At 40.6% G+C, this 18,502-nt stretch overlaps 1 protein-coding gene and 1 non-coding gene across 6 annotated transcripts in view; both read right to left on the bottom strand.

Moving 5' to 3' along the window:
- Positions 1–18,502, bottom strand: part of Irf2 (interferon regulatory factor 2) — an 86,909-nt gene that overhangs the window by 31,762 nt on the left and 36,645 nt on the right. For all 5 annotated transcript variants that reach the window (XM_071610504.1, XM_027926842.3, XM_027926844.3 and 2 more), the window contains 4 exons: positions 11,702–11,797; positions 2,005–2,104; positions 1,166–1,342; positions 809–855 (listed from right to left, as the gene is read on the bottom strand). In XM_071610504.1, the coding sequence (XP_071466605.1) occupies positions 809–855; positions 1,166–1,342; positions 2,005–2,104; positions 11,702–11,788 (411 nt within the window). In that variant the 5' untranslated portion in view covers positions 11,789–11,797. The remainder of the gene's footprint in view (positions 1–808; positions 856–1,165; positions 1,343–2,004; positions 2,105–11,701; positions 11,798–18,502) is intronic.
- On the bottom strand, positions 12,849–12,920 carry Trnaa-ugc (transfer RNA alanine (anticodon UGC)). The gene has a single exon. It is a non-coding gene; the product is annotated as a tRNA-Ala (tRNA).

Here is an 18,502-nt window from a genome sequence, read left to right as displayed (position 1 = left end):
ATGACCACACAATCTTGGACATATGCCGGTCAACTTTTGCACCTCGGTTTCTTCCTCTGCAAATGGAAGCCCGTGAACTTGATGGTCTCTCAGGTGGCCTATGGGTCTGTGACTGTACCATCTGCTCTTTCTTAGCCACAGAAGCTGTTCCCCAGCTGTGCATGGGATACTTGGCTCTTTTCTCACTGTTTAACAAGGGCCATACGATCCATGCACAAAGATCCTCAAACATATCAGACAGCCTACTGAAAAGCTCATGCACATACACACAACCCCAACCCTTGAAAGTCATGAGAGATAGTTCTACAGTGGAGAAGAAAGCAACCATGAGAACTACACCAACAGAGTGCTTGAGCTCAGCACTGCATCCCCCTCCTAATGGCCTATGATGGAATATATGTAAAATATAGTTAATACATTTTAATAGAAATACATGATATTTAGGATACATTAAAATATCTTTAATAGCCTGAAAATAAATTTCATAATATAAGATGTAAGCTGGCTGCTACAGCGCAGTTGGAACTAACTGGCAGACAACAGTTGTAGTGACCAGATGCAGGCTTTGGACTGTCGAGCACAGTGTCAATTTGTGACTTCATTCATAAATTTCTCAGTGTTATTGGATTAAGTGGGGAATATGTGTACCTGTTTCTGCAGGTGAGTACATGCCAAAGAGGAGACACATAAAGCACCTGAGAGAGACTGAACACTCCACAGAGATCATATTATTTGTTTGTATGAAACAGAACATGAATCATTAATATGGGCCCAATTTTGGCTCTCTCTTTAGACAACCGAAGATTACCTTGATGTGCTTAACTCTGTCTTCTTTTTCTGTCTTTGGTTTCTTTCCTGTGGCAACAAACAATAGTTTGGGATTAATTTGTGGACAGAGAGAGAAACATTTCCCCTACATTGAATTCTAAAACTCTCAGTGAACTTGTTACTTTAATCTACACATGATCAAAATTCCAAATGAATCTTTTATGCCTTTGGTGCCTTGAAAGACATTTTTCCAAGTGAGGTAAGGGCAGAATTATCACCTACGGCATTAACAGGCACTCTGCCCTTGTAGCAACCATGGTTGTAGAAATAAAAGAAATCACAAAGGCACCGTGGTATGTATTGAGCAATTGTTATTTTAGTCAGTAAATATCTATACCTTTCTTAGAAGGTCGTTCAGATAAGGGCAACATCCGGTATACTCTGAAGGCATTGTTTCCTTTCTTTATACTTTTATCCTTAACTTCTTCGATATCAGGCAAAGAATTCATGGCACATCGAAAATTCGCCTTCCATGTTTTGGGATCAGGTTTATCTATTCCTGGCTGATGCTTTCCTAACAAAATAGCCAGAGGCGGGGGGAAAAAAAGGAAAAATTAGACACAGAGTAAAAAAGTTCTGGAAACAAAGTCTTGCTGACCAGGTACTATAGAGAGACCTTTTCATTCGAGCCTTTGCCCACAGTGACCAGCCATTCTGTTTTGTCTGGGACTAAAGGGGAAGGTTCTTAGGATGTTAGAATTTTATTTTTAAAACCTAGACACTTTGGGGCAAACTGAGACAAGCAGGGATGGTTTCTACCAAACTGCTTGAGAGAAAAAAATCAACTGGTAGAATGGAGAATCAATGTGAACTCTACGCAAGGGTAAAAGCCCAACAGGCAGAAATAATTTGTGATTTTCAAACACTGAGTAAAAATTTCATCCCTGTAAATAGCTCCCTACTTGAATTTTGTAATGAATAAATATATGCCTGACTACCTTTAGGGAAAACAAATTCAACCCAAGTTTATAGCTCCAGAACAAATGAATGAGTATTGCCCTGGTAACACTGGGGAATTTATCAGAATACTACATTGGGGGCCATTTTAAGACTGAGGTCCTGGAAGATGGGTGGAACACCACTTCTCTGTGATGTGACCATAAGTCAGGATATATTATATGTGTAATGAAAACAAATGATAGCACCTGACGCTACACAATACAGGGGGTTGATTACCTGTGTGGATGGCCCAGTTTCTAAATAGTGGTGCGTCTTTTTCCACATCCCACCCATGTCTAGCCGCATGCATCCAGGGGATCTGGAAAATCTTCTTTTCCTGGAGTTAATGAAGGTAAAAAAGAACTGCAGTCATGGGGTTTGGCTAAACATGACGAAGGGTTCTTAAGTTCTAGCTAATAAGATTTCCCACTAAGTACCACTGAGTTTCTGAGTGTCTATGGTACAATCAACCATAAAGCAAATCCACTTCCCCACAGGGTCCCAAATCTTGACAATCTACCCTAGAGGACAGTGAGACTCTCTTGGAGCCTGGAAGAGTAGGAATGTATTCCAGGGTCAAAGGGAAGATGTGGATGTGCCAAAGAGTCCTACAATTTGTGCCTGTCTTTTTTTTTTTAACAGTACCATAGATAACTGGTCACCGACTGAAACTTCTAATGCATATCCTTACAGTTTCTTCTCATCATTTGGTAAACAGTAACTCCAGCTGCCTTAGGTAAGTTAAAAATAACACACACCCTTTATGCTGCTAAAGGGAAGTTGAGTGTATCTGAGGTCACTGTCACAGAAACCAAGTATCTCCATCTGCTTGTGTGTTTGACAAAAATAGAGAATTTTGTCTCCTGTTCTAATCCCTAGAGGTCTATAGCCCTGCATGAAATAGCAAGAAGTACGAACAAAAATGTAGAGACTCTGAGAGGACACTCATAAAGTTTCTGGTGAAAAGTTCCTGAGTACAATCCTGTCAGATTCTCTCTCTCTTTCTTACAATCAGAGATAACCCCAAACTGTTTAATAAAACAACCCAGGCAAAAACATGATTAGAAACTAAAGCTTCAGAAACAAAGGCATATCCAGCCAGAAAGACGAAGGTCCCCGCAGCACTGTACATTTGTCTACCCATGTCCACAAGGGGCTCAGTTTTATATCTCACAGTTACTAGCTACCAAACTAAGTATATAATTTTCATTTTTCAGTTGAGAAAACTGAGAAACAGAACCAAAATATTAAATCAAGGAACTTATGACTAAAAATGTCTATGTTCCAAACCAAGGTCAAGTGATTCCATATTCACACTACATATTATCTCCTGGCGTTAGAGGATTCCCTGTCCTGTGATAGACCTGGACTCTGTGAAAAGTAGGGCCCAGGAACTGCACTTTTTAAAGAGCTCTCAGGCAGTCCTGATTACTGCTAAGTTCAGGGTGCATGCACTGGGAAGGAAAGGGAACATCAGGAGGGATTTTCCACCACTTTGGTCTTACATGGTGAAATCCAGAAAGCGTCCCAGCGATCCCTACAGGGACTCAGAACCTCTTCACTAAGCTGAAAATATTTCAGAATGTTGAAGAGTTTCCCAAAAACTGTTACAAGGGAAAATTCTACCATATTTTTAAAAGTTGTTAATAAAGAAGAACTGAAAGTGAGAGACCTTTTCATAAACTCTTCATTATTCATTCTGTGTCATTTGTAGCCATTGCAGAGTCTCATCTCAGGTAGGCCAAAGTGCAAAGAAAAGGGTTTTTTTGTTGTTGTTGTTACTGTACATGAAAAATCTGAAAACAAAATCCTTCAATGCAGCTTTTTTTTTATGTTCACATGAACATGAATATAAATGAAAAAGAACTGATTTCCAATGAAATAATTTTCCTGAAATGCACACACACACAATCTAAAACTTTCTGCTGAAAGACACAGATCCTGAAAAGTTTGCTGTTGTACTTTTTTTGGTAGACCAAGAGAGTTCTGGAACAACACCATGTAAAGTCTACCTTGCAAGGCACAAAGCTGATAAAGGTAAGGCAGATCCTTAAAAGCATTTGTGCACATGCACACACACACACACACACACACACACAATCAAATCTAGTCTCACAGAAACCATGTAAAAATCATGAAATTAAATAAAAGGGGTAGGAGGGGAAGGGAGGGGGCATGGGGTTAGAAATGATGGTGGAAGGGGATGGCCATCATTATCCAAAGTACATGTATGAAGACATGAATGGTGTGAATATACTTTGTATACAACCAGAGATATGAAAAATTGTGTTCTATATGTGTAATATGAATTGTAATGCATTCTGCTGTCATAGGTAATAAATTAGAATAAAAAAATTAAAGAAAAAAAACAGCTACCAAACCCTGCAATATCCACCAAGGAGGGGCAGGAGGTGTGGCTCAGTGGTACAGCACTTGCCTAGCATGCATGCAGCACTGAGTTCCATCCCCAGCACTGCGAATAAATAAATAGATAGATAGATAGATAATCCACAATGGCTCTTCTTGAAATTGGCAAAAGACCCAAATATACCTCTCTCAATAAACAAATAAACAGCACATGAAAAGATGCTGAACCTCATTAAGTCATTAAGGAACTGCAAATCAAAGCAACAAATACCTCACACCTACCAGAATGGCTGGAATTTTAAAAATTTACAATGACAAAAAGAAAATAAAAAGTGTTGATGAGGATGCAGAGAAACTAGAACTCTTCTATGCTGCTGGAAGGAATATAAAATAATGCAGCCACTTTGAAAAAACAGCTTAGCCATTCCTCAAAAAGGTAAAACACAATTACCAGTTGATCTAGTAATTCTACCCCTGGTTACATAGCCTAAGACTGCAACAGGTGTCCAAACAAAAACTGATATATAAATGTGCATGGTAGCTCTACTCACAAAAGCCTCAAGATGCAAACAACTCACCTTTCCATCAGCTGATGAATGTATATACAAAATATTGCATATTTAGCCACAAAAAAGAATTAAAAATGCTACCACCCAGGATGAACTTTTTTTTTTTTTTTTGGTGCCGCAGATTAAACTCAGTGGCACTCACCACTGAGCCACATCCCCAGCTCTATTATGTATTTTATTTAGAGACAGGGTCTCTCTGAGTTGTTTAGCACCTTACTTTTGCTGAGGCTGGCTTTCTGCCTCAGCCTCCTGTGCCCCTGGGATTACAGGCGTGTGCCACCATGCCCAGCTGAGGATGAACTTTTAAAAGTTGTGCTAAAAGAAGCCGGATCCAAAGGACAAATATTGAATGATTCCATTTATATGAAATATCCAGAGAAGGCAAAGTTTTATAGACAGAAAAGTAGCTTAGTGGTTGCCCTGGGCTAAGAGAGGAAGAAATGGCCTCTGACGGCTTATAGGGTACAGTGTTTCCTTTTGACAGGATAAAAAAGTTCTGGAACTACATGAGGATGGTTTGCACAAGAGCATGAATGGACTTATTCTCACTGAACTGCACACTTAAAATAGTTAAAATGGTAGATTTAAAAAAAAAAAAAACTTCCATGTAACTTTTGACTAGTTACATGGGTTTTTTAAAAAAATTATTGCAAAAAAAAAATAAAGAAGAAACTACTAAAATAAGCATATCACAGATACCGTTTTTAAAAAGACCATGTTGAAAGGTAAAAGGTGAGATTCATTTTTAAATCAAAAGAGATTCTACTGAGTGAATGTTCGAGTCATAGATCCCTGTGTTCTGAGGGACAGTGACAGTGCTGCTATGTGTCTTTGTAGACTCCGTGACCAGCCCATCAGAGGGCAGAAGACACGAGCACTGCCTGAGCTCTGAAAAGCATCTGTGATTCTCTTGCACAGTGCAGAACACACACTTTGGCTCCTGCAAAAACTAGTCCAGTTATCTCTCTCTTCTTTCTTCCAATATTTTTAAGATATTCTGATCAGTTTGCTTTTTTGTTTTGTTTTGGACTTCTTACTTGGGGCAGAGACAGCCTGATGTTGACACAAACACAAGCCTGTTTTCAAGTAAAGAAAAGGAAAAGACTGGCAGTGCCGAATGGTCTCTGTGCCTGGGCAGTGGCCTCAGTGCCTGCATCCCAGGGGATCTCCCACATGCACTAAGAACATCAATAACCAGGATGGGAAACAATGAGCCTGGCAGTGTCTGCCTCCTTCTTCCTAAATAAACGGCCCAGAGACACCACGAATTTGGACAATTCCAGAACTACCCTAGACCCTTTCAACAGTCAAGGGCAAGAAGGAAAACAAAAAGAACACAGGATGCTGTTCACGATCAGAAGAGGCTTCGAGTCATAAAACCAAACACAACCTGTGAGCTTTCTTTTAAGAGTCTGATTGAATGAATCAGGTGAATCAGCTGTAAAAAGATATTCTGGGAAAACTAAAGTCATTTGAATATGAATGGGATAATGATGACATTGAAAATTATTAACTTTACCTAATTGATAACAGCATTGCTGATATGTCCTTAAATCTTATAAACATACATTGTCAGAGAGTGGCTTTATAATACCACACACACACACACACACACACACACACACACGCATGCACATGCATGCACACACAAAAATACAACAAAAATTAATAGATCTAAGATGTGGGCATATGGGAATTTGCTATTCTATTCATCCTAATCATTAGACTATCCAAACCTACTCATAATAAAAAGAAGTTGTTCAAGCCCCAGCCCCATTCATAAGCCACATATAATACTGCTTTGACAAACTTCCTGTTCCTTTGAAGGAATGCAAATGACCTAATCCATTTCTTCCCTCCTTCAAATTTATTAGGAGGAGGAAATGGAAACAAATTTAGCCAGTAATTAATCACCTGTTTGTTTTTTACTAAGAATGTACTGAGTTGGAAAGGCTTCACTGAAGAGAGAGATGTGGCAATGGCCAATCCACTATTGATAACTCTGATAATCCTGTGACAATGGCTAACTCACTATTGATAAGTCTGATAATCCTAACAGAACAAAAACACAGCCACCAACGTTGCTCCTCCTCGAGAACACAACCTGCATCCATGCATTCGCAGAACAATGCTTATGGAGTGCCTCCTGCTCAGCAGGCGGGAGGCCTGGACAGCTGTGACAAGATCGCCATGCACTGTTTGTGGGGTTTCTGAGCCTGGAGATTGCACCATAAATAGGACACATTCTGAATTCAACGGCTATGATTTGGATGTGGTTAGAGAGCATCCTCCAAAGTTTCCTTGGTCCCGAGTGTGGAGGTATTGAGGTGGTAGAACCTTTAAGAGATGGAGTCTAATAGTGGATAATTAGTTAAAGAGGACTACTGAATGCACCACTGCTGTCTCACAGGAGAGGATCAGATCTGGTAAGAGTGGAATAGTTCCCTTAAGAGTGGCAATTGTAAGAGCAAGTCAGGGTCCTTCTAGATGCCTTTCTTTCTTGTTTACACACTTGGCCCCTTCTACTTCTTTGCCATGTTGTAAAGCAGTTAAGGAAGCCCTCGCCAGGACATGGGCACCCTGCTGTTTGGACATTCTAGCTATAATACTGTAAGCCAAATAAACTTGATAAGTTACCCAAGCTCAGGTATTTTGTTACAGCAACACAAAGTGGACTGCAACACTAACTAAGGCATAAGTAAGTCAAAGACCCAGGGGCAGACTCTGCTTTCTTAGTCCCTGCAGTCTTAGTGAGAAAGAGATTAAACTACTCAAACTAAAAACAGGGATTCTTGGGCAGGGATGCTTGTGAATGGAAAGGAAATATTAGGCTCTGGATGAAATATTTATGTGGACAGATGAATCCCAACAAGTCTAAATCAACAAGAAACCTAAAAAAAGATCAGCATACTACAGTGATGCAGCCTCATTAATGTAATTAATGTTTATAGCAGCTCACCTCACAACAGCTAAACTATGAACCAACATAAGTGCCCTTCAAAAGATGAATGGATAAAGATAATGTGGTGTATTGCACAATGGAGTATTATTCAGCTTTAAAGAAGAATGAAATTATGGCATTTGCCAGTAAATGGATGGAGCTGGAGAATATGCTAGGCAGAATAAGCCAGTCCCCAAAACAAAGGCCAAATGTTTTCTCTGATATGCAGATGCTAATTCACAATAAGGGTGGAGAGTTGGGAAGAACAGAGGTACTTTGGATTGGGTAGAGGAAAGTGCAGGGAGAGAAGGGGTATAGGAGTAGGAAGGATAGTAGAATGAATCTGACATTATTACACTATGTACATATATGATTACACAACTGGTGTGATTCTACATCATGTACAACCAGAAGAAAGAGAAATTATACTCCATTTGTGTATGATGTGTCAAAGTGCATTCTACTGTCATGTGTACTTAATTAGAACAAATTTTAAAAATAATTTTTTTTAAATGCCCATGGGAATGTAGCTTTGGAGAGATGATACCCTGACCCCATCCAAGGTCTGCAGTGACCATGATGGCACTGCCTGTGGGCACAAACACAGCCACATGCCTGCTGTGGCTAGGTCCCAGTGGGACCCCTACCTGACAGGGAACACCAGGCCATACTGTGCCAGCACTGTCCTGAGGGGCAGCAGTGGTCAGCAGCCCTTCCACCAGCTGGGCTCATGTACAGCTCTAGCAGAAGAGCCCACAAGATGCTAAAGAAGTCCCCTTCCCTACTCCTACTTAGAAAGAGAACTCTCATGCCAAGAGCAAATGAATGAAGACCAGCAGAGAAGGACCATCTGTGAGGGACTAAGTGTTCAGTTATGCAAAAAGATATCCATTTGCCTTTTGGTTCTAGATCAGAAAAACATGGACAGAGTGGATGGAAAAAGAGAGGCCTCCATGGACAGTCCTGCAGAGGACGATCCTTGGAGGGTGCCTTGATTTCCTAAGGCTATAACAAAAGACTACAACCAGGACAGCTTATAGTAACAGAAACTTATTCTATCCCAGACTGGGAAGCCAGAAATCTGAAATTAAGGTGTCAGCAGGCCTGCATTCCTTTCAAAAACTCTAGGGAAGAATCCTTGCCTCCTCCAGGTTGTGGTGGCTCCAGGAGTTCTTTGGCTTGTGGCTGTGTCACAACAGTCTCAGTGTTTTCACATGGGTTCTCCTGTGTGTGTGTGTGTGTGTGTGTGTGTGTGTGTGTATGCGTGTGTGTGCATGAGTGCGTCTTATAAAGACAACTGTCTCAACTTGAAGTCTTTCGCTGCATCTGCAAACACCCTTTTTCCAAATAAGGCTGCAGGTTCTGGAGGTTAGAATGGGGACATACCCTGGGGGTGGGGGCATCATTCAACTTCCTATAGAGCACGACCAACTACAGCCTATCAGGTGCCTACTTGACACAGGAGGCCTGATGGCATTGCATGTTCTCCACATACAGAGGCACGTTTTAGAATAAGAAAAAAGAGAAAACAGACAACTTTCTTCAAATTCAGGAACATCTACTTCAATCTTACACTAAATCAAGACAGAAAATGTTTTCTTGTTATTCAAAATAGAATCCTACTTACCCTCCCCATGCCTTCCACAGTGGGGATCATGTGAATTAACACATAGGCCCTGCTTAGAAGAGTACCTGGGAATGGGGCACTTAACAAATGTTAGCTTTTGCTCTTTTTATTTGTTACCCTATATGTCTCCAACTCCCTTTCCTTCTACCTTCATATACCGCTGCTAACTGAGCTGTAGAAGAAACAACCTGGTTTCTTATTTGTTTCTTTGGAAAAGGATAATTATGTATCTAAATCTAAAAACACAATAGATAGAACAAGCATAGAAAAATATATTGTCTGAGGCCTCAAGGTGCCACAATAGAACGCACAAAACGAGCACCTTGTTTCAGAAAGGACTCACTTGCCGTATTCAAATACAGGAACATTGAGTTCAAAATAAATGGACAAGGGAAAAAGAACAAAAAGAAATAAGATTTGAGATATCTAAAAAGATAAAATAAATCCAGGAGTGATATTAAAGAAAAATTGCTGCAGCACCTTCTTCCCTTGTTAGAAGCAGGACACAATCTGCAATCTGGCTCTAAGCTCTTGCACCTGGAACAAAGATAAAGCCTGACCAGCTAAATTATTCATCATGTCCTTAAGATTAAAAAAGAAAAGGGTTGGGGGATGGTGACTAGGAAAAAGACATTTGCTCAGAAGAATTGCAATTGTTCCTGGTAGCAGGAGAGAAACTTCTCCCTTGGGCCTCCTTAAAACAGGCATGACATATTACATTGAGTCACTTTTCTAAATTATAACTACATATTTTTAGATGTTTGTTATTTTTGCATGCATTATCTCTTCATGATGCACCCTCAATAGCTAAGATTGATTAGACTGATAGTTCTGAGGTTAACAAAATAAAGGAGTATTTGTGTGTACATGTGTGCGTTGAGGGAGTTGTAAATGATAAGCAACTTCTTTTTTTAAGACAAGTGGGAATACCAACAAGGTTTCATGTAAAGATAAAAATGAGTATTTTTAAAAGACAAAAATGAAAGTTCTTTACATTGAGAGCATTTGGGAAAAAAATCAGTATGCTCCATTCCCAATATAAAATGGCAGCGTTTCCATGTCCTTTTATCCTAGAAAGATAGGAGAAGCAAGAAAGAACTCTAGAGACTAAAGAAAAGGGCAAGGGCACTGTTATGAGTTAGATATGAGTCTCCCTCAAAAGCTCATGTGTGAGACTATGCGTGAAAGTTCAGTATCAAGGGGCGGCCCGCACCCTACCAGGGCAGTTTCCTGCTTAGATGGTGATGAGCCAACTGGAGGAAGTTTGAAATATTTAATAAAGAAATAAGAGACAGAGCCAGAAATTAGGTTCAAAAAAGAGGAGCTCCTAATAGGTCCTCTAGTCCACATAGGAGTTAGAACCAAACAACTAGAAAATGGCTCCAGTCCTTTATTTAAGGGAGAGTACATCAAAGTCAGGGATAAGGTTTCAGCAGGTGGAATCTTGCTTCATGGTGTCTTGCAGTCAACAGGTTGATTGGCATTTTGGCAAGCCACACTCATCTCTGAGAGGCTGTGTGGCTATGTGGCTCCAGTGCACTGAGGACTCTGACAGAGCTAGGCAGGATATCACATGTGGTGGTCTCAAACCAGCAGGACTGCCACTGGGAGTTCCCAGATACCAGACTTTCCTACCCAATGGCTTCCATGCCCATTTGGTTCATGCACAGTTCATGGATGGCTCCCAGCAGTTCAGAGGTGAAATGAGAGCCTTAACCTCATCAGTGAATTAGTCCACTGATATGGATTGACTTGGTGGTGGTTATAGGCAGGTAGGCTGCCTTCTACACAGGAAATGTTCAGTGTAAGGACTGGACCAATTCAGAGGAAGCAAATAAGAGATGGCTGGAGAAGGTAGGCCACTGGGGGCATGTCTTTAGGTTTATCTTATGTCCCCGGTAAGCAGAGGTTTCTGTCCCTCTCTCACACTCTACTTCCTGTTTTCCTGGTCCCAAGCAGCCTTCCTCTGCCCTTCCGCCATGATGCTCTGCCTCAATCTCAGACCAAAACAATGAAGTCTGCCATCTATGGACTGAGACTTCTGAAACCATGAGCCCCCAAATAAACTTTTCCTCCTCTGCATGGTTCTTATCAGAACTTCTGGTCACAGTGATGGAAAAAGCTGACTAAACAGTCACTAAAGAAAACCATAGCAGAGAGCTTCCCAAAAAGGTATCCAGAATCCCAAGGTGAGCTGCGACTGGGAACTCAGGATTGAGGTAACTTTCTGAGCTAATGATAAAAACTTTTTTGATATGATAACTTGATGTTCTATGACCATAGTTTGTTGGTTGGTTTTTGTAATGAATTGAGTCTGAGATTTTGAACACAAATAACAATTTTTACTTTTGGTGGTCCATGGGGGCATGTTCTCAGCCAGGACCTCTCAATCTCAATCTCTCACATGCACATGCATATGCACACACTTACCTTATTAAGCCACTTTAGCCCTGGTATTGTGTTTGAATTTATCTGTTCTTCCAGCCATGGGCGCATCCGCATCCTTTCCACTGGCATGGTACCCTTCTGCAAAAGCAAAAGAAAGATAACATTAGGTATTTCTGTTACTGTCTTGTCTGTATCATCCCTGCTTTTTTTCCCCTTCCTCAGGGTTGGGGCTCTAGGTGAGTGTATTCAGGGGTATTGCCCTCTGGCCACCTGCTCCTACTTATCTATCCTGTTCATCCTATCTTGGTTGGGGTGGTGGAATGGCCCAGTTCCTGCCATTCTCTGAGCTGGCTTTTAGTTGAAGGGACCTATGGACATGGTAGACCTGGTCTTGCAGACACCCAGCTAGCCAGGAGATTCAGACCCCCCTCAGTGACTGCTTCATGTTATTTTACCCCCTCCCATTCTGGCTATGTTTATAGCAGAAATCTTCAACATACCAGGCATTCAGAGGACCAGTATTTTACAATACTTTTAAAGTATTATTCTTCCAAAATCCAAGGATGCCGGAACAAAATATTTGTTATAAAGAGTTATGATAACCAGTTGGTTCCTTTTGGGGATATGGGCTATAGAAATGCCTTGAATCCCCAATACTGGAACTTGAGAGTTCTAAAGGAATCAATTAATTTGGTTACCCCCAAGGTTTTTCACTACCAGCCATTTCCTCCTGACTATATCTGTTTTCAGAGATCACCAGCATTTATCCTTGCTTCAACTCTGCTCTTACTCTGATTAATCTCTTATTTGCTTCCTCAAGCATTTGTCCTCAGTACAGTCCTCTCCTCTGACCTGAAAGCATCCCCTTTTCCTTCAACTTAACTTTCCTTTCGCAAATCACTCCCTGGTCTGAACATCTTTCCTCATCAGCCCACACAATGCCTCTCCCCACTCCTTCCAAATTCCTTTCTAAAACTTTCCCTCATCCATCAAAATATAGCTGAGTGGAATCACTAATAAAGCATCTTCCACACAGTCTACTCTTCTTCACCCTATTTATGTCTAAATTTATATTTAATCTAGGATCTGAAAGCAAAGTTGATGCTAATTCAAGTCTCCTCACTATAGGACATTGTGAACAATGTGACATTATAATCCTCTTTTCAACTCCCCCCCCCCTTTTTTTTGGTGGTGGTGCTGGGGATTGAACCCAGGGCCTTGTGCATGCAAGGCAAGCACTCTACCAACTGAGCTATACCCCAGCCCTCTTTTCAACCCTTAACTGTCTCTTGTTTGTGGAACTCATTTCTCCTTAAAATAAGTTCTTAAAATTATATCCAGTTGAACGTGGAATGAGGTGATCAATATCTCTTTTCCAGCTTGCCCTACCCCAACTAGTGCCAGAGTGCAAGCGTCATGACGTGCACCATGAAGGGCCTCACCTGTACTAGTAGAGGCTACCTGCCTTTTCCTTGTACCCCTCTCATATTTCTAATCCATTCATGTTGCAGACACCTTCTGCTCCTTGCTCATACCAAGCACTCTGCTCTTCTTTCCCTGGCCTTGCCAATCCTCAGGGAGAGTCCACTCTCCTTCTCCACAAGGCCTTTCCAGACCACTCCAGCCCGAAGGAATCCTCCTCCTCCTCCAACTCCCACAATACACACAGATCTTGCACCACTCATTTGAAAATCAAACATTGCTTTAGGGTAGCTGTTGTAAGTCAAGTCTTTAATCTTATCTCTTACCTGACCTATAAACTTTTCAGCTGTGTGTACCCTCTCTACCTAAGCAAATTGTAAACTCTTTGGGAATAGGAGTTCACTTCTTATATATTCATTTTATAACCCTACAAAGCCTAAATGCTGCCTTCTACACAGGAAATGTTCAGTATAAGGACTGGACCAATTCTGAAGTTCAGCCCCGTCAGGGCTGCCATTGATGGTGGGTCCCATCCCCTCAACATCTGCAGGATCCAAGTCTCCATTCTTGGAAACAGTAACAGGAACCTTTGAAACATTATAAAAGACATGAAATGGCTACAGGGAGTTCCCAGTATAGCTGCTCTTCATGGATTCCAAGTTATTCCATTCATTCATATACTCATTCAAAGATCACAGATTGAGAATGAAGTTCCAGGAACTAGAAAAGATAAGACAATCCCCGCCATCTTGAAACTCAGTCTAACAGGTGATAGGAAAGAAGGGAATTACCAACATGAAGAGTCTTACACACAAGATGGTAAGGAGTTACAGAAGAGCTCTGAGAGTGTTGGGCAAAGCTATACATAGAAGATTATACCAAGGGACAGTGGTCTGAGTGGACCTAGGGCTCTGTCCCATGAATTGGTGTCCACTAAACCAGTCAGATCCTTCCTTAGGAGAAGATCTTAAGACACAGAGTGGGGGAAGAAGGAAGAGCAGGAGTGGGGGGCAGCTACAGTAGTCCTACGAGACAGCAACAGCCTCCAGTTCTTCTGAGGGGCCAACATAACATGCATAAGTGGTGCCATTGTGCCTACCCTCAGTAATGTGGAAATACAAGAGGCATACGCAAATAGCCCTGATTCCAGTTCATAGTCATAATAATATTATATTTCTTCCCTTCTCTCTCTTTTTTTTAAACAAATAACCCTGTTGAAAAAAAATGATCATCTGAGATATTTCAAAAAGGCTTCTGTCACTAAAACTACAGTCTGTGAGGGAAGATACAGATATCTACATTATTTCCAAATTCTGTAAATGCGAATTTGCCTACTTACTAAAATTTATTGGTTACCAATAAATCAATACTTATGGTGTTTTGTGGCTGTTGCATACACATGCAAAGTGGGCGGGGATGGACACAATTCACCTGGTATGCACAGTCCCAGCTGATTTTGAACAAGGCACATTTTACCTTCCTGTTTCTGCTCTCCTACTGGAAACAAATGTCCTTTTCACGGTCTATTTAGTGTGACATTTTCCACACTCTTGTGTTTTTTGTTGGTCATTTTGCCATTTAAAATGGCCTCTAAGAGTGGTACTGAAGTACTGTGTATTGCTCCTAAGCAAAACAAGGCTGTCATGTTCCTTCTGGAGAAAATACATGTAATGAGATGAGCTTCACTTGGGCATGAGTTATAGTGCTACATACAGTGGCTGTGAATTCAATATTAATCAACCAACAATGTGCATTAACTAAGTTGTGTTTAAACAGAAAATACATAAAACAAGGTTATATCCTGACTGGCTGATGAAAATGTTGTGACCAGAGGATAACAGTGTCCTGATGTCCTTATAAGAAAAGGGTATTGAAGACACTGACATACAAAGAATGTCATGTGAAGACACAGAGGGCAGATAGCTATGTAAAGGAAGAAGCAGAGATTGGAGCGACTCCATGACCAGCCAAGGAATACCTGGAGCTTCTACAAGCTGAAGAAAGAAGGACGGATCCTCCCCAAGCCTTCAGGGGTAACAAGGCCCTGTTGACACCTTGATTTTAGACTTTCAGCCTCCAGAACTCTGACAGTGTAGTTTTCTGTTGTCTCTAAGACACCAACATAGGCAAAGATAATGCAAAGGCCTTCAGGTAGGTGTCCAGCAACAGGGCAGATGCTTGAGACACGACTGACCTTCCAAGTCCTGGAAAAACAAAACCTAGGACTTTGTTCAACATCCCAGAACTGAAGAAGAAACTTAAGGATTTAAGGAAATGAAAGTTATGGTCAGTCTTGTTAGTGGTAAAGGTAAGATCTGATTATGAAATCTAGACCAGCACTTCATAAACTTTAATACAGGTAGGAATCTCAATTCGGTATTCTAGGTGACCTGTGATTCTACACTTCTAACAAGCTCCCAGGTCCCTGGACCACACTCTAGAATCTCTTTAATATTTACACATGAATTTCTTGAATATTTTGTGACTTCCTACCAAGTCGTCATTCTGGCTGACAGATCTTCTCCATTGGTCTGTCATATTTTACTGTACCATATATATGTTGGGCCATCACTATTTATATGGCATGCCTTTCTAACAGCCAGCCAAAACTCAAAATAAATCTCTTCCTTAGCCAAAATACTATAAAGCTGTGGTTTGTTCCCCAAAGGCTCATATGCTGGAAGCTTGGTCCTCAGTGTGGTGGTATTGAGGTGGCATACCCTTTAAGAAAGGACCTGCTATAAGGGAATTAGGCCAAGTGACTCCATCCTCATGAATGGATTCATGCTCTGGGAGTGGGTCGAGTCCTATAGGATTAGATTAGTTCCTGTTGGAATGGATTGTTAAAGTGAGCCTGGCAGCTCCCCTGAATTCCTCTTCTAAACACACTCCTGCTTTATTGTGCTGTCATCAGACCTGGTGTCATCAACAGAGTCAACCAGATGCTGGAGCTATACCCCTGAACCTTCAGAACTGTGAGCTAAATAAACCCCTTTTCTTCACGAAGTCCCAACCTCAGTATTTCGTGATAGCCACAGAAAATGGACTAAGACATATGGAAATCAAACATGTCCAGAAATTATTAATAGTTTTAATAAAATTTATTTTTATGTATATCGTTTCACATTTTACCCAAAATGTATATTGAAGTATACACTAGACTTGAAGGAGAAAGTATCTGGGGTTTATTCTTCTCTTTTTCTTGAAGAGTCATTTAACCCTACATCCTGACAGATATGCCCTATGTGCTAACAGCTACAACAGAAACACTGATGAAACTGTTCAGCAGTTTCAACATAGGTGATTGTGAAATCATCTATGAAAAATGTTAAAATTCTCCAATTGCACAATGTATATGAAGATCACATTTTTGTTAATCATCATCGTCATGGTTGTTAACACACAGAGAGCCAAATAAAGTCCCCTCCACCTCCAGCCCTACCAGAGGGTCAACCTTATAAGAAGTCACAGTGTGCACACTTTACTGTGACCCCTGAATATAAACAATGTCCTAAGTCCCCAGGAAAAAAATGGACAATCCCATCCCCACCAAAAAGAGTGCTCAAGGCCAATGCCTAAGCAAGAGGGATTGGTGGTTGACCCAAATTTTAAAACTCTTAAATCATGACTGCTATTAATTTTAAGAGGGCTTTTTTTAAGAAAAGTAAACAGAGTGGGTATTTAATCAAAGTAGGGGAAATCCTTAGAAAGAACTTCACTTATTTCATTTTTTTTTAAAATAGCTAGGACATCCCCAGAGATGCACAATGAAAAGCTAACTCATTTACATGAAGACATATCCTCTTTTTCACTTGATTGTATACCCAGTCCCATCTCCCACACACTGGACATGTAATAAATTACTAGTGGTCTTGCTGCATTAAACAGAACAGAAAGTTTTCCATTGGATATTTATCAGAGGATGAGCATATAACTATGTGGCTTTCTAAGAAGGAAAGTAGAAGGGGAATTCTACCTTAAGCCTACTACCACAACTTGATTGTTTAGTGGTCACTAAAAGCAAAATCTGTTTCTAGAGATTAAAAGACTGGGCTGAGTAGTGAAAAGCAAAGATGCCTACTTGGCATATATTTTTTTAGTTTTTATTACTGAAATGCAGGGTGACACACCACTGTTCTTATTTCTGTAAGTCTTCTCTGGGCACAAATACCCAGGCCTCGTGAAACCTGAATTGAGCTGGGGAAGGCAGGAGCTAAGTGGAGAAGACACTGAGGAGCTATTTTTTGCCTAAGAGAATCAAAGTACACAGATATCAGGACTTTGTGTTCTAGTCCTGACTACTGTGGCTGGTGTGTGTCCTTGGGCTTGCCACTCCATCTTTCTGGTCCACTCTTTGATCATCTAGAAGAGAGAGACACTTCAGAGAGATGAGTTCCAAGGTTAACTATGATTATATGAATGCTTTTGTAATATGAAGCCTCATAATCTGATTCTTTGTTTTTGTTGTGTTGAACTTCTATTCTTATACACTGGGTTAAGAGTCAAATGCTGATTTTATATTCTGTGAACCTAAAATGTGAGTAACCTCTGCTTCAAAGGAAGTAAAAAAAGTTAAAATATCTACCACTGGGCCTGACAAAAGGCATTTTGTGCAATCAGCTATCATTGTACCTTTGAGATCTAGGATCGGGCTCAACTTCAAAACCATGACACCCATCTGTAAATCAGTTCAGCTCATTGTGGGTACCTGAGAGCTCTGCTTTTCCATGGCATTTACATTCCAATACTCCCACCAGATGCTTGTACCACTAATGATATCAAATCCTGTGTATGTTGTGGTTTTTCGTTTTATACATGTCTATGATGAGCTTTCATCTTTTCAATTAAAGAAACTGGTGGCTTCTCCTGAGCATCCAAATAGCCAGCATAACTATTCTTGCCCTCTGGGGCTATTTTAAGTAAAATAAGGGTCACTTGAACATAAGCACTACAATACTATGACAACTGATCTGACATCTGAGATTAAGTGACTAATGAGTGGATATACCACTGGGATACACAGGACAAAGAAATGGTCTACATCCCATGCAGGATAGAGCATCAAGGTAAGAGATTTTATCATCCTATTCCAAAGAATGTGCAATTTAAAACTTATGAATGGTTTACTTCTGGAATTTTCCTTTTATTATTTTCAGACCACAGTTAACCCAGGGCTAAATTAACTTCAGGAAGCAAAACTTACTTATGATGAATGTCACTAATGCTAGGGCTGCTGCATAAAGGCATGCACGATACTCACTATGATTCATATAGCATGAATGGTCTTCCATGAGGTGGACTATGTCATGGTCCTAATCACTGTCATTAACAGCTATTTTGAATTTTCATCTATGTAGCTGAGACTTAGATCATGGAATAGTAATGCAATGGCTACTATTTATTGAACACTATCTATGTGCC

This window comes from Marmota flaviventris, chromosome 3 (genome assembly GCF_047511675.1).
Source record: "Marmota flaviventris isolate mMarFla1 chromosome 3, mMarFla1.hap1, whole genome shotgun sequence".
In the NCBI taxonomy this organism is placed as follows: domain Eukaryota; kingdom Metazoa; phylum Chordata; class Mammalia; order Rodentia; family Sciuridae; genus Marmota; species Marmota flaviventris.
The sequence above is the reverse complement of the archived record's forward strand: the minus strand, read 5'-3'. Positions and strand labels throughout refer to the sequence as shown.